General features: G+C 50.1%; 1 protein-coding gene across 1 annotated transcript; it reads left to right on the top strand.

Annotated features, from left to right (window-relative positions):
* The first annotated feature begins 976 nt into the window (after positions 1-976).
* COX5B (cytochrome c oxidase subunit 5B) lies at positions 977-14,741 on the top strand. The gene is made up of 4 exons (XM_073653699.1): positions 977-1,171; positions 11,216-11,286; positions 13,477-13,576; positions 14,507-14,741. The coding sequence occupies exons 1-4, from the start codon at positions 1,072-1,074 to the stop codon at positions 14,617-14,619; spliced, it is 384 nt and encodes a 127-aa protein (XP_073509800.1). The 5' UTR covers positions 977-1,071; the 3' UTR covers positions 14,620-14,741.
* Positions 14,742-23,764: the final 9,023 nt, after the last annotated feature.

Consider the following 23,764-nt stretch of genomic DNA (forward strand, 5'->3'; position numbering starts at 1 on the left):
CCTATGTATAGGGTGGGCTCAAACTCTGAGCCATCTTCATGCAGCGTGGGTGATGACTGTGTCGTACAGCCGGCACCTGAGTCTGCTGAGATCAGAATTACGATAATAGAAGTTAAACCCCCTAGATGTTCTTGTCGATTGTGACAGAGGCATCTAACAGGTAGAAAACGGAGGCCGATGGCGACTGATGGCCCCGTCTGCCATGTTTGTGCACCGATGAAGCTGAGCACAGTAATTTTACCTTATACTGAAATATTACAGTATTGTGGTGTATTGTACAAGAGATCGCAGGTGAAATACACTAGGACTAATAAAAAATGTTGAAAAAATACGAATATGAAAGGTCAGATCTCCCCCGGGACATTAATAAAACCGAAGACATAAAAAATAACATCTTCAGTGTCTCCCTGTGCGCAGCTGCTCGATCTAGTAAGATATCGTGTGTACGGTAAATGCCAAAACAAAATACAGAAATGGGAGAATCGCTGATCTAACTACGGCTTATAAAAGGGATAAAAAAAGATCAGAAGTTGCATAGACCCCAAAATGATAAAGTGGGACCACTCTATAGAGCAGAAATACAACAGCTATAGCTCTAGAAAAGAGGAAAAAAGAAAAGCAAAGAGGGGACCAGTTGTCTGTACACTGACATTCCTTCACCCCATGTGTCAGCCGCACTGTCTGCACAACCGCATACACTGTATAACTAGCGTTACAGCTCTTCACGTGGCCTTCGCCCCCTAATGGTCTGTACTGGATGTCTCATATTGGGAACGCTAACATCATCACGTGACACGCTCCCCCTAGCGGTCTGTACTAGCATCGCTCATATCATCACGTGACACACTCTTTCATCACGCTCATAATACCGTGGCCTTCGCCCCCCTAGCGGTCTGTATTGACGTAGTTCAGCTTATCACGTAACACACTCCCCCTAGAGGTCTGTATTGGCGTCGTTCAGCTCATCACGTGATACACTCCCCTGGCGGTCGCTGCTGGGATCACACCGGACGTGACGCGCGGCTTCCTGGGCTCGTCCTCTGTGTGCGGCTGCCGATTGCAGACTTCATCATGGCTTCAAGGTTACTGTTCCGCGGCGCAGTCCGCGCCTTCACCGGGAGCAGCGCAGTGCGGGCGGCCGCCCCGGCCCGGCACATGGCTGCTGGAGGAGGTGAGCGCGTCTGTATGTAACAAAGGGCCCCAGAATGGCGGCGACTCCGGGAGCTCTGCGCAAAGTACAGCCTGGGCGCCTCACTGCAGACCGGGCCGCAGAGCAGCGACTGCACGGAGGGGAGTGAGGGCAGGAGCAGCGACTGCACGGAGGGGAGTGAGGGCAGGAGCAGCGACTGCGCGGAGGGGAGCGAGGGCAGGAGCAGCGACTGCACGGAGGGGAGTGAGGGCAGGAGCAGCGACTGCACGGAGGGGAGCGAGGGCAGGAGCAGCGACTGCGCGGAGGGGAAGGAGGGCAGGAGCAGCGACTGCACGGAGGGGAGCGAGGGCAGGAGCAGCGACTGCGCGGAGGGGAAGGAGGGCAGGAGCAGCGACTGCGCGGAGGGGAGCGAGGGCGGGAGCAGCGACTGCGCGGAGGGGAGCGAGGGCAGGAGCAGCGACTGCGCGGAGGGGAGCGAGGGCAGGAGCAGCGACTGCGCGGAGGGGAGCGAGGGCGGGAGCAGCGACTGCGCGGAGGGGAGCGAGGGCGGGAGCAGCGACTGCGCGGAGGGGAGCGAGGGCGGGAGCAGCGACTGCGCGGAGGGGAGCGAGGGCAGGAGCAGCGACTGCACGGAGGGGAGCGAGGGCAGGAGCAGCGACTGCGCGGAGGGGAAGGAGGGCAGGAGCAGCGACTGCACGGAGGGGAGCGAGGGCAGGAGCAGCGACTGCGCGGAGGGGAAGGAGGGCAGGAGCAGCGACTGCGCGGAGGGGAAGGAGGGCAGGAGCAGCGACTGCGCGGAGGGGAGCGAGGGCAGGAGCAGCGACTGCGCGGAGGGGAAGGAGGGCAGGAGCAGCGACTGCGCGGAGGGGAAGGAGGGCAGGAGCAGCGACTGCGCGGAGGGGAGCGAGGGCAGGAGCAGCGACTGCACGGAGGGGAGCGAGGGCAGGAGCAGCGACTGCACGGAGGGGAGCGAGGGCGGGAGCAGCGACTGCGCGGAGGGGAAGGAGGGCGGGAGCAGCGACTGCGCGGAGGGGAGCGAGGGCGGGAGCAGCGACTGCGCGGAGGGGAGCGAGGGCGGGAGCAGCGACTGCGCGGAGGGGCGCGAGGGCGGGAGCAGCGACTGCGCGGAGGGGCGCGAGGGCGGGAGCAGCGACTGCGCGGAGGGGCGCGAGGGCGAGAGCAGCGACTGCGCGGAGGGGCGCGAGGGCGGGAGCAGCGACTGCGCGGAGGGGAGCGAGGGCGGGAGCAGCGACTGCGCGGAGGGGAGCGAGGGCGGGAGCAGCGACTGCGCGGAGGGGAGCGAGGGCGGGAGCAGCGACTGCGCGGAGGGGAGCGAGGGCGGGAGCAGCGACTGCGCGGAGGGGAGCGAGGGCGGGAGCAGCGACTGCGCGGAGGGGAGCGAGGGCGGGAGCAGCGACTGCGCGGAGGGGAGCGAGGGCGGGAGCAGCGACTGCGCGGAGGGGAGCGAGGGCGGGAGCAGCGACTGCGCGGAGGGGAGCGAGGGCGGGAGCAGCGACTGCGCGGAGGGGAGCGAGGGCGGGAGCAGCGACTGCGCGGAGGGGAAGGAGGGTAGGAGCAGCGACTGCGCGGAGGGGAAGGAGGGCAGGAGCAGCGACTGCGCGGAGGGGAGCGAGGGCAGGAGCAGCGACTGCGCGGAGGGGAAGGAGGGCAGGAGCAGCGACTGCGCGGAGGGGAAGGAGGGCAGGAGCAGCGACTGCGCGGAGGGGAGCGAGGGCGGGAGCAGCGACTGCGCGGAGGGGAGCGAGGGCGGGAGCAGCGACTGCGCGGAGGGGAGCGAGGGCGGGAGCAGCGACTGCGCGGAGGGGAGCGAGGGCGGGAGCAGCGACTGCGCGGAGGGGAGCGAGGGCGGGAGCAGCGACTGCGCGGAGGGGAGCGAGGGCGGGAGCAGCGACTGCGCGGAGGGGAGCGAGGGCGGGAGCAGCGACTGCGCGGAGGGGAGCGAGGGCGGGAGCAGCGACTGCGCGGAGGGGAGCGAGGGCGGGAGCAGCGACTGCGCGGAGGGGCGCGAGGGCGGGAGCAGCGACCGCGGAGGGGCGCGAGGGCGGGAGCAGCGACTGCGCGGAGGGGCGAGAGCAGCGACTGCGCGGAGGGGCGGGAGCAGCGACTGCGCGGAGGGGCGCGAGGGCGGGAGCAGCGACTGCGCGGAGGGGCGCGAGGGCGGGAGCAGCGACTGCGCGGAGGGGAGCGAGGGCGGGAGCAGCGACTGCGCGGAGGGGAGCGAGGGCGGGAGCAGCGACTGCGCGGAGGGGAGCGAGGGCGGGAGCAGCGACTGCGCGGAGGGGAGCGAGGGCGGGAGCAGCGACTGCGCGGAGGGGAGCGAGGGCGGGAGCAGCGACTGCGCGGAGGGGAGCGAGGGCGGGAGCAGCGACTGCGCGGAGGGGAGCGAGGGCGGGAGCAGCGACTGCGCGGAGGGGCGCGAGGGCGGGAGCAGCGACTGCGCGGAGGGGCGCGAGGGCGGGAGCAGCGACTGCGCGGAGGGGCGCGAGGGCGGGAGCAGCGAGGGCGGGAGCAGCGACTGCGCGGAGGGGCGCGAGGGCGGGAGCAGCGAGGGCGGGAGCAGCGACTGCGCGGAGGGGAGCGAGGGCGGGAGCAGCGACTGCGCGGAGGGGAGCGAGGGCGGGAGCAGCGACTGCGCGGAGGGGCGCGAGGGCGGGAGCAGCGACTGCGCGGAGGGGCGCGAGGGCGGGAGCAGCGACTGCGCGGAGGGGCGCGAGGGCGGGAGCAGCGACTGCGCGGAGGGGAGCGAGGGCGGGAGCAGCGACTGCGCGGAGGGGAGCGAGGGCGGGAGCAGCGACTGCGCGGAGGGGAGCGAGGGCGGGAGCAGCGACTGCGCGGAGGGGAGCGAGGGCGGGAGCAGCGACTGCGCGGAGGGGAGCGAGGGCGGGAGCAGCGACTGCGCGGAGGGGAGCGAGGGCGGGAGCAGCGACTGCGCGGAGGGGAGCGAGGGCGGGAGCAGCGACTGCGCGGAGGGGAGCGAGGGCGGGAGCAGCGACTGCGCGGAGGGGAGCGAGGGCGGGAGCAGCGACTGCGCGGAGGCGTAATGGAGCGCAGCCGAGAGAAGAGACGTAAATTGTGAGGGCAATGTCTGGGGTCAGAGGGCGACGTCCTCATTTGTCACTTCTGTCAGGTAAATTATGATGATTCTGTCGGCTCCGTGCAAAGCTCCGCCCACTCCAAAATGGTGCCGCTGCCCGAGACTTGTGCACATATGGGAAAGGTCGAATTCTATCAAAACTGAACAATCGGCACTAAGTGAAATTTTTTATATTATGAGAAGCGCAGTAAAATGCAAGTTTTATTAATTGCAAAAAATTCACAAAGTGGCCGAGTTTTCTCCAGTTAGCCCTCCATTAAGGTGGGCAGGTAAAATGCCAGTGTTCATGTATCAGGGATCTAACCTTGTGTAACTGTTGGCCCAGAAATAATGAAACTCCATTCTTGCCACCTCGCTACAGAGATGACTAGATCGGAGTTGCTGTATGGAGGCTCTTGATTTCTTAGCACACAGTGCTGTCTATAAGGACATCCTCTGTAGAGCAAATAGCTGTCTCGCTACAGAGATGACTAGATCGGAGTTGCTGTATGGAGTCTCATGATTAATGTGCACAGTATTGTCTGTATGGACGTCCTCTGTACAGCAGCTCCATTCTAGCCACCTCACTACAGAGAGGACTAGATCAACTGCACTGAGGTTCATGATTTCTGTGCACACAGGTTACACTATGCACATAAGACTAATGTCAGCATGCTCAGACAATCTGATGTGTGGCCAATTAATTTTCCCGAGGGGGCTACTTGAGACCGTGACTGTTGTGGAGGCAAAATCAATAGGCTGAAATTTAATTCTGCTCAATATTAATATTTATTATTTTACAGTATATTATTTGTATCCCTCAGTACTGAGCAGAATTAATTCCACTGACTCGCTGCTACATGTAACTTGTATCAGCTAATCAACACCATATAATTTACTTCTTTTTGTAAGGTTTATATATCATGTGCTCCTGTTATTCGGCCATAGAACCTTGATAAACAGTAATGTCCCCACAGGACATCCCCCCCCTACACACACACACACACACACACACACACACACAGTATGATGTCCCCACAGTACATCCCCCCCCACACATACACAGTATGATGTCCCCACAGTACATCCCCCCCCCACACATACACAGTATGATGTCCCCACAGTACATTCCCCCCCCCCACACACACAGTATGATGTCCCCACAGTACATTCCCCCCCACACAGTATAATAGTACCACAGTACATTTCTCCCCCCCCCACACACACACACCACACAGTATGATGTCCCCACAGTACATTTCTCCCCCCACACACAGTATGATGTCCCCACAGTACATTCCCCCCCACACAGTATAATGTCACCACAGTACATTTCTTCCCCCCCCACACACACAATAGGATGTCCCCACAGTACATTTCTTCCCCCCCCCCACACACAGTATGATGTCCCCACAGTACATTCCCCCCCCCACACACACACACAGTATGATGTCTCCACAGTACATTTCCCCCCCCCCCCACACACAGTATGATGTCCCCACAGTACATTTCCCCCCCCCACACACAGTATGATGTCCCCACAGTACATTCCCCCCCCATACAGTATAATGTCCCCACAGTACATTTCTCCCCCCACACACACCACACAGTATGATGTCCCCACAGTACATTTCTCTGTCCCCACAGTACATTCCCCCCCACACAATATAATGTCCCCACAGTACCACAGTACATTTCTTCCCCCCACACACACACAATAGGATGTCCCCACAGTACATTCCCCCCCCACACACACACAGTATGATGTCCCCACAGTACATTTCTCCCCCCCACACACACACACAGTATGATGTCTCCACAGTACATTTCTCCCCCCCCACACACAGTATGATGTCTCCACAGTACATTTCTTCCCCCCCACACACAGTATGATGTCTCCACAGTACATTTCTTCCCCCCCACACACAGTATGATGTCTCCACAGTACATTTCTTCCCCCCCACACACACACACAGTATGATGTCTCCACAGTACATTTCTCCCCCCCCCCCCACACACACACAGTATGATGTCTCCACAGTACATTTCTTCCCCCCCCACACACAGTATGTCCCCACAGTACATTTCTTCCCCCCCCCACACACACAGTATGATGTACCCACAGTACATTCCCCCCCACACACACACAGTATGATGTCCCCACAGTACATTTCTTCCCCCCCCCACACACACAGTATGATGTCCCCACAGTACATTTCTTCCCCCCCCCCACACACACAGTATGATGTCCCCACAGTACATTTCTCCCCCCCAACACACAGTATGATGTCCCCACAGTACATTTCTTCCCCCCCCCACACACACAGTATGATGTCCCCACAGTACATTTCTTCCCCCCCACACACACACCCAGTATGATATCCCCACAGTACATTCCCCCCCCACACACACAGTATGATATCCCACAGTACATCCCCCCCCCCCACACACACAGTATGATATCCCCACAGTACATTCCCCCCCCCCCCACACACACAGTATGATATCCCCACAGTACATTCCCCCCCCCCACACACACACACACTATGATGTCCCCACAGTACATTCCCCCCCCACACACACACACAGTATGATGTCCCCACAGTACATCCCCCCCACACACACACACACACAGTATGATGTCCCCACAGTACATTTCTTCCCCCCCTACACACACAGTATATCCCCACAGTACATTTCCCCCCCCCCACACACACACAGTATGATATCCCCACAGTACATTCCCCCCCCCACACGCACACACTATGATGTCCCCACAGTACATCCCCCCCCCCACACGCACACAGTATGATGTCCTCACAGTACATTCCCCCCCCCACACACACACAGTATGATGTCCTCACAGTACATTCCCCCCCCCACACACACAGTATGATGTCCTCACAGTACATTCCCCCCCCCCACACACACACAGTATGATGTCCTCACAGTACATTCCCCCCCACACACACACACAGTATGATGTCCTCACAGTACATCCCCCCCCCCCCACACACACACAGTATGATGTCCCCACAGTACATTCCCACACACACACACACAGTATGATGTCCCCACAGTACATTTCTCCCCCCCCACACACAGTATGATGTCCCCACAGTACATTCCCCCCCACACAGTATAATGTCCCCACAGTACCACAGTACATTTCTCCCCCCACACACACACCACACAGTATGATGTCCCCACAGTACATTTCTCCCCCCACACACAGTATGATGTCCCCACAGTACATTCCCCCCCACACAGTATAATGTCCCCACAGTACCACAGTACATTTCCCCCCCACACACACACACAATAGGATGTCCCCACAGTACATTTCTCCCCCCCCCCCACACACACAGTATGATGTCCCCACAGTACCACAGTACATTTCCCCCCCCCCCACACACACAATAGGATGTCCCCACAGTACATTTCTTTCCCCCCCCCCACACACACACACACAGTATGATTTCTCCACAGTACATTTCTCCCCCCCCACACACTCACAGTATGATGTCTCCACAGTACATTTCTCCCCCCCCACACACAGTATGATGTCCCCACAGTACATTCCCCCCCACACAGTATAATGTCCCCACAGTACCACAGTACATTTCTCCCCCCACACACACACCACACAGTATGATGTCCCCACAGTACATTTCTCCCCCCACACACAGTATGATGTCCCCACAGTACATTCCCCCCCACACAGTATAATGTCCCCACAGTACCACAGTACATTTCCCCCCCACACACACACACAATAGGATGTCCCCACAGTACATTTCTCCCCCCCCCCCACACACACAGTATGATGTCCCCACAGTACCACAGTACATTTCCCCCCCCCCCACACACACAATAGGATGTCCCCACAGTACATTTCTTTCCCCCCCCCCACACACACACACACAGTATGATTTCTCCACAGTACATTTCTCCCCCCCCACACACTCACAGTATGATGTCTCCACAGTACATTTCTCCCCCCCCACACACACAGTATGATGTCCCCACAGTACATTTCTCCCCCCCCCCACACACAGTATGATGTCCCCACAGTACATTTCTTCCCCCCCACCCACACACAGTATGATGTCCCCACAGTACATTTCTTTCCCCCCCCCCCACACACACACGGTATGATGTCTCCACAGTACATTTCTTCCCCCCCACACACACGGTATGATGTCTCCACAGTACATTTCTTCCCCCCCACACACACACAGTATGATGTCCCCACAGTACATTTCTTCCCCCCCCACACACACACAGTATGATGTCTCCACAGTACATTTCTTCCCCCCCACACACACACACAGTATGATGTCTCCACAGTACATTTCTTTCCCCCCCCTACACACAGTATGATGTCTCCACAGTACATTTCTTCCCCCCCCACACACACAGTATGATGTCCCCACAGTACATTTCTTTCCCCCCCCTACACACAGTATGTCTCCACAGTACATTTCTTCCCCCCCACACACACACAGTATGATGTCTCCACAGTACATTTCCCCCCCCCTACACACAGTATGATGTCTCCACAGTACATTTCTCCCCCCCCCCCTACAAACAGTATGATGTCTCCACAGTACATTTCTCCCCCCCTACACACAGTATGATGTCTCCACAGTACATTTCTTCCCCCCCACACACACACAGTATGATGTCTCCACAGTACATTTCTCCCCCCCCCCCCCACACACAGTATGATGTCTCCACAGTACATTTCTTTCCCCCCCCCTACACACAGTATGATGTCTCCACAGTACATTTCTCCCCCCCCCTACACACAGTATAATGTCTCCACAGTACATTTCTCCCCCCCCCCCTACACACAGTATGATGTCTCCACAGTACATTTCTCCCCCCCCCTACACACAGTATGATGTCTCCACAGTACATTTCTCCCCCCCCCTACACACAGTATGATGTCTCCACAGTACATTTCTTCCCCCCCACACACACACACACAGTATGATTTCCCCACAGTACATCCCCCCCCACACACACACACACAGTATGATTCTCCCACAGTACATTCCACCCCCACTATATATTGTAATGACGGTAGGGTTACCAACTTGACTTTTTATTTCTATCTGGACAGCTTATCAAAAAAGTCATGGACAGGCAAAAAAAAATTTTATGGACACATTGGAAAATCATAATAAATCATAATGACTGTAAGTGATATATGTCTACAGCCCATAATTCTGATATGAAGACAATAGATGCTTTCGCTGTAAAATGAGGATAATTAAAGTCAAAATTATATTAGTTTCTTCAAGCTTTTGAATTTTTTTACGGACCAGGCTAAAAATTGCTATATTTTTACGGACTGTCCTGGAATTTCTAGGTGGTTGGTAACTTTGGACGCCGGGGAGGGCAGTTGCATGGTGCATCCCGTGGGCCACTGTTTTCAGCCCTTTGGCTGCCTTGGTTCACAAGCCAGACAGGAACAGCCAGAGGGGCGGATGGGGCCTGCGTGCTGCACTTTGCCTGGGTCTGATATATATCCATTAATGTACTATAGATTTGAATTACTGCAAATTATGTACTCATTGGCTAAAAAATACTCCTCAAAATTGTGGCAGCCCTGACAAATCAAATACCACATTGAAAGTAAGAGATTTGCGTGTCTCCCACCTTGCAGCCAGGTAACACTGACCTGGATCTGAACTCTGCAAATTGATCTGCTTATCTCTACCTTCAAGAGGTTGTCTGATCTTAAGCCCCCATCTCACATAGCTGCTGTGTCACGGTTTTGGTGACGCAACAGCGACCTCACCAGCGATGTCGCTATGTGTGACACTTTGCAGTGATCAGGCCCCTGCTGTGAGATCGCTGCAAAGTGTCCTGGACCATTTTGTGGTCGTTGCTCTCCCGCTGGTCAGCACACATCACTGTGTGTGACCAGCGGGAGCAGCGATCAGGCTGGTAACCATGATAAACATCGGGTTACTAGGGGCACACGCGCACTTAGTAACCCATTGTTTATCATGGTTACGAGCCTGCTAAAGTGAGCGGTAACCTCCCGCTCACCGTAGCAGAGTGGTAACCATGATAAACAACGGGTGACTAGGTGCGCGTGTGCCCCTAGTAACACGATGTTTATCATGGTTACGAGCCTGCTAAAGTGAGCGGTAACCTCCCGCTCACCGTAGCAGAGTGGTAACCATGATAAACAACGGGTTACTAGGTGCGCGTGTGCCCCTAGTAACCCGATGTTTATCATGGTTACCAGCCTGCTCCTGCTTCAGCAGGCTGGTAACCGGAGCAGGACATCGTGGAAAGATTCTTTCCACGATGTCGCTGCTCCCCTGATCGTTGGTGAGCCTGCCTGTTTGACAGCTCACCAGCGACCACATAGCGACGCAGCAACGATCCCTGACAGGTCGTATCGTTGTCGGGATCGTTGCAGCGTCGCTAAGTGTGACTGGGCCTTTAAACTACAAGTCTGCAGGGGAGGAAAAGGCAAAAGTCAAAAAAGATAAATGCCCTTGTCTCCAAGGGGTTAAATTATTCCTTGTAGTAGTAATGTCCCTCCTATAAGTACTAGGTTATTGGGGGAAGGTTACGGTCACTTCCGTGTCCTGGTTTTGCATTTTGTGTTTTGTCATTTTTATGGGAAGAAAAGCGGCAGATCTTACTGAACCTGCAGGCGAGACTGATGTGGTTGTGAGCGCAGCCGCATGTCTTGTTCCTTTTCTGTGTAAGGCCTGATGCACAGTCTGACTAGCGGCACATGGCTCCCCAAGCTTCATGCCGCAGAGCAACAGTGACCGCTCTCCGCTGTATGGGGCTTTTATTAAGGGGCGATTCTCACTAGAAGCAATGGGTCCATCCTTCAGATATAGGAGCTTAGTAATATTTTGCCCCGGGAGCCCAGCTGTTCAGGTCTTACAGCCATTGTCCTCTCACGTCACAACGTTGGTTCTCTGTGTCTGCAGGTATTCCCACCGATGAAGAACAAGCCACCGGGCTGGAGAGAGAAATCATGACGGCACTGAAGCACGGTGATGTAAGTAATAAGAGGGGACTATAAATGTAGTCTTGAAAGCTTGCAACTTGTTACCATCTTTTCAGTTGGCCATTAAAAGGTATCAACCACAGAGGACTCTCAAATCTAAATATTTTTTTTAGATAAATGCAGATAGAGAATATTTGAGGAGGTTGTACTGTAAGGACTGTATGCAGACCCCTGCCCTGTAGTATGGAGGTGACATAATCCACACTTACAGTCCTGTAGACACGGCCGGCTCCAGGTTTTTCTGGGCCCCGGGCGAAAGAGTCTCAGTGGGCCCCTTTAACACAAACCACGAATCATGATGCAGAGATACGGCGGAGAAATATATATATATAGTACAATGCAAAGATTTCACTTCTTACATTACATGAGCGATATCTATTGTAAATTCTACAATAGCTCAGAAACCGGCGAATCGCTCCACACAGAATACTGGCCCCCATAAAATGCTCCATACAGAATGCTGGCCCCCATATAACGCTCCATACAGAATGCTGGCCCCCATATAACGCTCCATACAGAATGCTGGCCCCCATATAACGCTCCATACAGAATGCTGGCCCCCATATAACGCTCCATACAGAATGCTGGCCCCCATATAACGCTCCATACAGAATGCTGGCCCCCATATAACGCTCCATACAGAATGCTGGCCCCCATATAACGCTCCATACAGAATGCTGGCCCCCATATAACGCTCCATACAGAATGCTGGCCCCCATATAACGCTCCATACAGAATGCTGGCCCCCATATAACGCTCCATACAGAATGCTGGCCCCCATATAACGCTCCATACAGAATGCTGGCCCCCATATAACGCTCCATACAGAATGCTGGCCCCCATATAACGCTCCATACAGAATGCTGGCCCCCATATAACGCTCCATACAGAATGCTGGCCCCCATATAACGCTCCATACAGAATGCTGGCCCCCATATAACGCTCCATACAGAATGCTGGCCCCCATATAACGCTCCATACAGAATGCTGGCCCCCATATAACGCTCCATACAGAATACTGGCCCCCACATAACGCCCCATGCAGGATGTCACCCCCTTTATAATGCCCCATGCATTATGTCACCCCCCCCCCTAATAATGCTCCATGCAGAATGTAACCCCCCCCCCTTTTAATGCCCCATGCAGGATGTCACCCCCCCCCCTTTTAATGCCCCATGCAGGATGTCACCCCCCCCCCTTTTAATGCCCCATGCAGGATGTCACCCCCCCCCCCTTTTAATGCCCCATGCAGGATGTCACCCCCCCTTTTAATGCCCCATGCAGGATGTCACCCCCCCTTTTAATGCCCCATGCAGGATGTCACCCCCCCTTTTAATGCCCCATGCAGGATGTCACCCCCCCTTTTAATGCCCCATGCAGGATGTCACCCCCCCCCCCTTTTAGTGCCCCATGCAGGATGTCACCCTCCCCCTTATAATGCCCCATGCAGGGTGTCACACCCCCTTATAATGCCCCATGCAAGATGTCACACCCCCCCCTTTTAGTGCCCCATGCAGGATGTCACCCTCCCCCTTATAATGCCCCATGCAGGATGTCACCCCACCCCCTCCCTTATAATGCCCCATGCAAGATGTAACCCCCCCCCCCCCTTATAATGCCCCATGCAGGATGTCACACACCCCACCTCCCTTATAATGCCCCATGCCTCCATACAATAAAAAAATCAAATACTCCCCTCACTTCTCACTTGCTGCCAGCGTCGCAGGCCACATCCTGCTCTGCGCTGTGACGTCTCAGGAGAGAGCGCGGTGGAAAGACGTCACCGCGCCCTCTGACTGAATAACCGCTTTAATGTCCTGCAGCACATTAGCCAAGATGCCCAGTAACTCTTGTCTGAAGCCATCAGACCCTGAAGTCCATATGGACTACGTGTCACCTGTGGTTCCCGTTTCCAATATTTACTGTCCTATAACATATTGCACCGTATTCTTCACATATTTTGCACCTAAGTTTTACAAATGATCCAGATCCCTTTCACGTTAATGTGAGTGGTTGGCTCATTGGTAGGTAGAGTAGCCATCGCAGAAGTATGAACTCTACAATATCTGGACTGGGGTTCTGCTATTATAACCCTTCATGGTGAGACGCGGGGTCTTTTCCTTAACGCTGTGATGGGCTTATGGGCCGGTGATTCACTATAGTGTTCTGTTCTTCTTCCAGGATCCATACAACGTGCTGAAGCCCAAGCATTACAAAGGGACCAAGGAGGATCCTAACATAGTCCCCTCTGTGCACAACCAGAGGCTGGTGGGCTGCATCTGTAAGTCTTAGATTTCTGTAATATTTATATCTTTATGGATTAGATATAAGATAAGAAAGATGCAGAAGTGGAGAGCTCATTGTATAGGGAGCAGGAGACGACATGCTACAATTATTGTTTTCTGTATCTAGTCCTGGTACAGTACACTTACTGCCTCTGGGAAGGCATACTGTATCTTACCTGCTTCTTAGTATGTACCCCATAGGTAAGCCGATTTAAGTTAATACAGGATAGTTATTCACAATGTGACCGAAGCATTGCGGGGTGTCTTAATAAACGTGGCTTCCCTTGGGATTCCTTTTGGGCCATGTTAAATATATGACCTCTATGAGATGGATATAAATAGGTCATAATATTCCATATCATGTCCCCCATGATATGGAATCATGATTACAATTTAAAAAAAATAAAGGTGGCTTCTGGAAATTATCAAAAAGGTTTTCAGGACCCTGGTGCAGCAGCCTCATCAGTAGTCCGTGACCACTGACCAGAGCCCATCGATATCCCCCTTGCCTGGCACGATGGCCACATGTCCTGGGCTTCCTAACCAGAAGAAGCACCAGAGATGCAGGTTTGAGGAGGGTCACAGGGGTCTGGTCAATGACTACTGAAGTGGTCGCTGGACGAGGCTCCTGTGAATCTTTTTGCTCAGTTATAGGTTCTTCTCTCAGTTAGTAAAGGGGGCTTGTAGCTGGGGACATCCCTTTTGAGGTTATCTTGCCCTGATGGAACATAGGGGACAGTCAGAATAGACTTTGACCTAGCAGGGGCACTAACCTTGGGGGGCACTGTTACAATGTCCTTCCATTGCTGTATGGTCACATCTGTGGATGGACCTGGTTCTTGGTCACTGTTCTGCCATTGTGTTATGCGGTTGTGTTCAGTACAGCCGTCCGCTCTCTTCCTAACGCCTGTCATTTCCACCCGCAGGTGAGGAGGACAACACCGCTGTCATCTGGTTCTGGCTGCACAAGGGAGAGGCTCAGCGCTGCCCATCTTGTGGCTCTCATTACAAGCTTGTAGCTCGTGAGCACCACCACTAGTGGACACAGCGGCCTCACCTCTTGTTACTAGTTTGTGTTTTACCTGAATTCCAGTTTACATTGTATGTTACTCCTCTATGGCCCGGGACCAGTACTGTAAAAATACATGCACACAGCCTGTACTTCTTGTGTCCCCTGTTTATTTCTGTCGCACGCTCCTAGGACAGTTGTGCACTAGACCTGGTGTAACAATCGTTAGTCATCCCCATGGCGGTATGTTCTAGGATTACATGTGTGGGGATGATATCGTATGGGTGCATCCACATGTAGAAAATCCTGCATATAATACAGTATCAGCTGAGTAGATGAGATTTAAGAACTCCGATCTCTCTCTAGGCAGAGTTTCATTGCGGATTTAACACTTTGCAACATGAAATCAGCAGCAGATCCAGGAATTGTGTTTAGCGTATCTCTGCCCCTTATTCTGTACAATGTCGATGAGTCAGGAATACCCCCCTGAGGTCAATTTACTACTTGATGACGCACACAGCTTTGCTCCTTTTAGGTATTCAAAATCTTAGGTATTTTTATTATATAAGATCAGTGAGACAAAGGATTTGATTTACGGCCAGGTACTTGAGGCCCCACCCTCAGTGCTTTTGGCACCTCATTTGGATATGAATCTAAAGAATATTTTCTCTAATTGGCAGCCATGTACCTGAGACACATCTTACTACATAAAGAGCTTAATGTTGAGGTGAGAAAAACATCAGCTGACGAAGTGATGACTGTTGTTGAAGATGACGACGATGAAGGGGAACATTTTCCTATTGAATTTTAAATTGGCTTAACCCTATCAGGCATGCCAAGTCATTGCCTTAGACTTAAGATGGGCAGCATTATTATGTTGTTGAGAAATTTGAATACAAAACGAGGACTCTGCAATGGTGCACGATCAGTTGTAACATCATTGAATAGAAATGTTCTTGAGGCAGAGATTTTAACAGGATCAGCTGAAGGTGATAAGGCATACAGAGAGATTTCCACGCCATCTGCCCTGGGCAACTCACTTTTTGAATTGGCAAACGTCTCTGTAATCTTCTAAATTTTATTTTTGTTTTCTGTAATGCCATTTACTAATTTATTATGACAACTTTGTTTGCTTATCATGTAAAAAGGCTGAAAGTAAATAGAAATGGGTAATTTGAGTTAGTTTTTATTATGTAGAGCACACTTCTAGCTTCTGAAATGTATTTGTTTCGGAAGTCAGGCTGCTAGTCCTTAATAAAAACACATTCTTCTGTGTCATGTTAGATGTCCTCCATATGTGGTTGCAAAGCAGGATGAAGCTAGGTTGTATGAAGCAGTGTTGGAAAACTTGCTGCTGATGTAGGAGGCTATAAAGAGGGTGTCGAGGACTTAGTTTTTAGGCCCATAGTGAAAAAAACAAAACCCAGGCAGGTAGTTGCTAACACAGGCAATTACCTGCCTGTTCTACCCGGCTCAAAGGGGTCACCGATTGCACCTGCCAGTGATTCATCTGCTCCACATCAAGAGAGCAGCTCTTCTTCTGGGCTCCTCTGTTGTTGAGGAATGACTTGTGACATCACGCTGATTGACAGCCGACTTCCCGCAGTTTGACAGCTGGATCTCCTCTGCCTATCAGTATGATGTTGGCAGTAACACCCCGTCAACAGAGTAGACTGGAAGTGAAGCCGCTACTCTGATGACATCAGCGGATCCACTGAATCGCCAGCAAGAGCGATCTGTGACTGCTCCGTGGCGGTGTAGATTGGCACCAGGCACTACAGGTAGACAGTCATTAACTACCTGCCTGTCCGTTCTTAGCATATTGTTAAAACAAATAGTCCCGGATAACACCTTTAAACCCCTTAACGACGTTAGACGTATCCATACGTATGGGTCAGTATGTACTTACCAACCTTGGACATATGGATACGTCCAGGCGATTTTGCGGGCACAGAGGCTGTGTGCGCGCGATCGCTACCGGCTGTCAGCTGATTTATACAATATGTACATTCTACCTTTTGTGTCTCCCCCATTTCCTCATAGACTGTAAGCTTGCGAGCAGGGCCCTCACTCCTTTCGATATGAGATATGCTTATTCTGTATTGTCTGTATAAGTCCCCCCTAAAATTTGTAAAGTGCTGCGGAATATGTTGGCGCTATAAAAATAATTATTATTATTCTGACAGCTCCCGGCACTTGAACCCCCGAAATGCCGTGATTGCATCATTTAGCGAGCAGGCAGAGGGATACAAGCCCCTCTGCTCTTGGATCGGAGACCTCGCAATGTCATCGGGGGCACGATCGTTGCCGTGGTGACCCGATGTCATGATGACATCTGTGCCACCATGCACTAGCAAGGTAGATAGATCATGCGCAGTGCATAATCTAACTAACTTGTGTCTGCAGCACTGAGTTATGAGGTATAGCAGTGATCCTGCATTGCTATACCTCAGAACAGCGATCAGACTGCAGAAAGTGAAATTCCTATAGAGGGACAAAGTAAAAAAGTTGGAAAAATATTTTTTTTTAAAGAATCTCAAAATAATAAAAATATATTGTACCCATAAATATTATCAAAAAAAAAAAACACAAATGTACACACATTTCGTATCGCTGCATCTAGAGCGACCTAACCTATAAGACTGTCCTACTAGTTAACCTCTTTAGTGAACACGGTAAAAAAGAAAAAAACTGCTTTATCATACCGCCAAACAAAGTGGAATAAAACCAAAAAGACGATTGCATATAAAAATAGTACCGCTGAAAGCATCATCTTGTCCTGGAGAAACAAGCCGCCATACAGCTCCATCAGCCGAAAAATAAAAAAAGTTACAGCTCTCAGAATAAAGCGATGCAAAAATATTTTTTTTTTACAAAATTGTTTTTGTGTGTCTAAGTGCCAAAACATAAAAAAATATATAAATGCAGTACCGCTGTAATCGTACTGACCCGAAGAATAAAGCTACCTTATCAATTTTACCACACGTGGAACAGCATAAAAAAAAAACAATTCCTGAATTTAGTTTTTGTTTACTCTGCCTCCAAAAAATCGGAGTAGAAAGCAATTAAAAAATTTCATGTGCCCAAAAATAGTACCAATAAAAACAACTTGTCCCGCAAAAAACAAGGCCTCACATGACTAACAACTGAAATATGGAAAAATTATAGCTCTCAATATATGGTGATGCAAAAACTAGGGTCATAGTGTGTGACAGCAGCCAAACATAAAAACCGATATTAATATTGTATCGCTGTAATCGCACCAACCCAAAAAATAACGTCGCCTAATCAATTATACCGCACGAGGAACGGCGTAAAAAATAAATAAAACCAATTCTTCACCTGCTGTTGATTTGTTCATTCTGCCTCCCAAAGATCGCAGAAAGGCTCGGCGCTCATTCAACCTGCGCTCTACACTGAGCTCTTACACCGGGGTTTCCATGTAAATCTCTGACATGCGTGATTCAGATGGAACCTCCAGCGGAAGATTCCCCTTAATGAGGCGGATGGAGACACTGTGGACCCCGCTGACCTATGATTCGACACTGTCTTTTTATTATGCGTGCAAAAAAAGTACTATCGGCCACAGTTTTGTGCACCTCTAAAAAAAAAAAAAAAAAAAAAAAAAGACACCACTGAATAGAGGCCAGACGGAGTCCAGAGTAACTCTGCTGCCCCATTGTAGTGAATGGAGCCCTCTGGGGTTTCATCTGACTTATGTCACTCGGTGATTTAAATGGAAACCCCAAAGTAAGAGCTCAGCGTCGAGCACAGAGAATGTGTGATGCAAAATGTTATAGAACATGTTCCCAATAAAAGCTTCAACTAAATCCACAAAAAAATCCCCCACTCGGGTCCGTCATCTGTTAACGGAAATATAGGGGGCTTTCACGTTACTAGTACCACAAAGGCTCTGGAAAAGAGAAATGACGCTTACCCCCCCCCCAAAAGAAATCCAGCAAATTCTGCGCTCTCAAATCCAAATGCTGCCCCTTCCTTCTAAGCCCCAGTGTGCCTAAACCGCATTTAGCGTCCACATGTTTGGCATTTCTGTAGCGATGAGAATCCGCCTAATTTACGGGTGCATGTCTCCAGAAGCACGAGCTAGGCACAACGTACTGGTCACTACAATGGCAGTTTGCAATTTTCACTGCACAACATCCACTGCTGCTTGTTTCTGGAAAACACCCATGTAGTTCAAATCCTCACCACACCTGTAGATAAATTCCCAAAGGGGTATAATTTTCAAAATAGGGTCACTTGAGGGGGGATTCTGCTCTTCTAGCACTTAGGGGCTCTGTATATGGAGTCCGCATACTATTCTAGGAAAATCTGGCCTCCAAGAGGCAAATAGTGCTCTGTCCCTCCCGAGTCTCGCCATGTGGCTAAGCAGTACTGTACAGCCACATATGGGTTATTTCTACATTCAGCAGAAATTGTGACAAATTTTGGTGTCATTTTTACCCATTTCCAAGTGTAAAAATATAAAATCTGGGGCTAAAACAAAACTTTGGTGGGAAAAATGTAATTATTCTTTCTTCACCTCCCACTGGTGTAAAATTCTGTGAGCCACATGTGGTGTCAACATGGTCACTGCACCCCTAGATGAATTCATTGAGAGATGGAGTCTCTTATGGGGAGTTCTGCTGTTCTGGCACCTTCGGGGCTTTGCCAATGTGACATGGCACCGTCAAACCAGTCCAGCAAAATATGAATTCCAATATGGCGCTTCTTCCCTTCTGAGCTTTGCACTGTGCCTCAGAAGTTGTTTTCGCCCACATATAGGGTATTTGCGTACTCAGGAGCAATTGCACAACCTTTTTTTTTTGTCCATTTTCTCCTGCTATCCGTGTGCAAAAGAAAAAATTGGGGGCTAAAATAACATTTTTGTGGGAAAAACGTGGAATTTTTATTTTCACGGCTCAATGTTATAAACTTCTGTGAAGTATCTGGGGGTTCAAGGTGCTCACCACACATCTAGATAAGTTCCCTGAGGGGTCTAGTTTCAAATATGGTGTCACTTATGGAGAGTTTCCACTGTTTAGGCGCATCAGGGCCTCTCCAAACGCAGCGTGGTTTCCGCTAATTATTCCAGCACATTTTACATTAAAAAAGTTAAATGGTGCTCCTTCCTTTCCAAGCCCTGCTATGCGCCGCAACAGTGGTTTTCGTTCATATATGGGGTATCGGCGTGCTCAGGAGAAATTGAAAAACAAATTTTGGGGTCCATTTTTCCTGGTATCCTTGGGAAAATAAAAAAATTGGATCTAAAGTAAAATTTTTGTGAAAAAAGTTAAATGTTCATTTTTTTTTCCCACATTCCAAAAGTTTCTGTGAAGCATCTGAAGGGTTAATAAACTTCTTGAGTGTGGTTTTGAGCACCTTGAGCGGTGCAGTTTTTAAGAATGGTGTCACTTTTGGGTATTTTTTGTCATATAGACCCCTCAAATGTGATGTCCCTAAAAAAAAATGGTTTTGTAAATTTTGTTGGAGAACTCCCTATCAGTATGTCTTTGTAGTGTGGGAGGAACCTCTCGGAAACCCACGCAAACACGACAACATACAAATCCAATTCATAACAAATCGAAGCATTATGAATCGAAAGGACTCAACTGAAAAACGTATGCTTCTTCATTACTGTATATGGTTTAATCAGTGTTTTATGACTTTATTTTATTTGCTTATATAGTTCCATTAATTCTACAGCACTTTACAGATATCACTGTCCCATTGGGGCTCACAATCTAAATTTCTTTCCGTATGTCTTTGGAGTGTGGGAGGAAACTGGAGAACCCACGCAAACACAGGGAGAACATACAAGCTCCTTGGTGATGTTGTACTTAGTGGGATTTGAACCCAGAACCCCAGCGCTGCAAGGATGCAGTGCTACCCACTGCGCCACCATAAAAAAAAAATATCTCATGGCACTAAATAAGTCCTTTGGTTCTTTCAATTGTAGGGTCAAACAGATTAGATTCTCCCTAGTAGCAATAGCTCCATACTTTTGGCCTCTGACTGAGCACACGTCCAGGTTTTTGGAAAAGTCCCACTATCTGTACCTGGATTTTATTAGACCCCATTCAGACGGCTGCAATGAAGCTAAAGTTTTATGTGTAAAATAATACAATTGTCAGCAACGTACATGAGTCTCATAGGAGGACAATAGACACTGCTTGTATATCTGGGACAACTATTACAACCTTCAGGGTGGTGCTCAACTTGCTAGAGAAAGAGTCCGTAAACTTTTTCCCTTCTGTAGAAGAAATAGGTGGCGGTCACCCTAGATGTTTTATCACGCGCTGTCTGATTCCATAGATATATGGAGCGGTTAGTCGAGGATTGTGCCCCCAGGTACCATTGACTAGTCCTCCGTGCACAACCCACACTGACTGCGCCACATGTCTACCGAAGAAGACCGTGTGATCCCAGATCTAGGGTGAGTGTCACTTAAAAGTTGAGTAGAAGAAATATATGCACATTAGGTTTGTAACCTGTATCTGCCAAGGAGTTAATATTAAATATTGCAAGGATTGGGCATGTGGTGGAAAAACTTCATTCCAGAGGATACTGGTAATCCCTAATGTGTGGGAAGGCTATGGAGTCACATTCTGCATACAGCTCCTGCAGTGGGAGTGATATTACTGAGAGACTTAATGAATTATTGATATGGAAACCAGAGAGAAGACAAGTGGGTTACATATCATTAAACCGTGCTTCCCAGAGTTCTGGGTCTGTACCGTGGGTGCCTAAAAACAAAACTGTGTTTAGACACTCCATCTTCCCCCTTCTATTTTTCGGTCAGGCTGCACAACCTGAAAGGTGTGGCTATAGTAAGCCATGGAGCTCCAGCCTTATGCACAGTTGGCAAAGTAGTTAGAAATGCTATGGCACCAATGTAACTACACTTTCCAGCAGTCATGTGTAGAAATTAATATCAAAAGACTGACCGTCACTTCCAAACAGAATACTGGTCTGTACAGGTGCATACTAAGAGTATCCATCTCCATACATACCGTAACTAACAAACACAGTGGGTATGGAAAGTATTCAGACCCCTTTAAATTTTTCACTCTGTTTCATTGCAGCCATTTGGTAAATTCTAAAAAGTTCATTTTTCTTTCTCATTAAAGTACACTCTGCACCCCATCTTGACTGAAAAAAAACAGAAATGTAGAAATTTTTGCAAATTTATTAACAAAGAAAAACTGAAATATCACATGGTCATAAGTATTCAGACCCTTTGCTCAGTATTGAGTAGAAGCCCCCTTTTGAGCTAGTACAGTCTTCTTGGGAATGATGCAACAAGTTATTCACACCTGGATTTGGGGATGAGCCCAAACGAGGAATCACATTAGGTCAGGTTCCCAAGATCACCTTGTTGCTGGCTGCTGGGCATGCATGAATTGGCCAATTTATACGCTAAGTATCTTCGTTTTGTTCTATTTTCTAGAGCAGCAATGGAATTCCAATTTCATATATTTCATGTTTGCATGCTATAGCGCTACAGAGTGCAACGTTGTTAGTTATGTAAGGAGATGGCTACCCTTAGCTTGCACCTGTTCAGACCAGTATTGTGTATGGAAGTGCTAGTCAGTCTTTTATTATTTATATACAGGCTCTCTGACCGAGCACTCCACCCATCAGCCAGTGGTGGTTTTAATCACAGCAGGATACTACCTATCCATGTAAACATAGGCTATGGGCCCAGGAGAGGAATCACATCAGGATAGGTTCCAAGCAAAAGAAGATCACCTTGTCGTTGGCTGCTGGGCACACATGAATTGTCCAAATTATGTGCTAAGTATCTTATTTTTTTTCCTATTTTGTAGAGCATTAATACAATTCCAATTTCATATATTTTATGTCTGCTTGCTATAGCGTTACACAGTGCAGCTTTATTTGTTAACCATGTGTAAATATTGGCAACCGTCTTAAAGGATACACCTTTTTATTATAGATCACTTTTTGCTGCATACAGTAGTCAAAAATGGGAATTCGTGCTGTCTTTGACTTACATGTTGTAAGCAAGGCTCTGTAATCAGGGCCGCTTTTGGCATTCATGCTGCCCTAGGCACTTTAAGTGGTCACACCCACTATTGATCAGTCAGACTAAGAGTATGTGCACACAGAACCTCTGGCAATACAGTATTACATCACCAGAATCGCTATCGGTGCAGTAATACATCACCAGAACCACTGTCAGTACAGTAAATCACCAGAACCACCAATACAGTAATACATCACCAGAACCACCGTCCATGCAGTAATACACGACCAGAGCCTGTCAATGCAGTAAAACATCATCAGAACCACCGTCAGTACATCACCATAACCACTGTCCGTGCATTAATACACCACCAGAACCTCCATCAGTACATGAATACATTGCCAAGCTTAGTACAGCAATAAATTGTAATGTCAGGTTAGCCCCATATACAATTGTATCGCATTAACCTACAATACCCAGTATGCCCATAACAATGGTAAGGAGATGCTGAGAGTTGTTACTAGCCATCATCAAACTGCGGACCATACAGGAATCACGGTACTGCTTGGTCCTAGGCAGGAGCTTTATTAAACATTTAAAGAGTAACTTAACTCTTGGAAGATATTGTATATGTTTTAGGTCCATTTATTCTGAGCAGATTGCTGTGAGTCTGAAGGTGGCTCAGTATGGAGAAGGGGAATCATCTGAAGTTGGCTCTGTATGGAGAAGGGGAATCATGAGATGGCATCTGAGCCACCCACGCATTGCTCAAAAGACCTCTTAGAAGTGCACAGCTCGGGATACAGGACTATGACTTTCTACTCACTGGATCCACTCTGCGCTGTGAGAATGTTCTCCTGTGTTCTGAGCTGCGGTCATCTAGGAGGTCTTTGTTTAGCGACTGGTGGGGGCCTCAGAACTGGGTGACCCACTGATCTGTTCATAATCGGTGTAAAACATAAAAAATATCCCAAAAGTTTAGATACTCCTGAAAGCAGATATCTCAAAGTTGAAAGCTATTCCCCATCCATGGGATAGGGAATTATTTTCTGATCACTGGGGGTCCAGCCCCCATGGTTCCCACTGATCCTGAGAATCGGGGATCTGAAAGGCCGGGTTGAATGGAGGAGAGGCATCCGCACTACTGCTCCATTCATTTTAATTGGAACTCCAAAAATCAGCAGAGCG

The sequence above is a fragment of the Phyllobates terribilis genome, unplaced genomic scaffold (genome assembly GCF_046119375.1).
Source record: "Phyllobates terribilis strain yellow unplaced genomic scaffold, ASM4611937v1 Scaffold_11__3_contigs__length_659146591, whole genome shotgun sequence".
NCBI lineage: Eukaryota > Metazoa > Chordata > Amphibia > Anura > Dendrobatidae > Phyllobates > Phyllobates terribilis.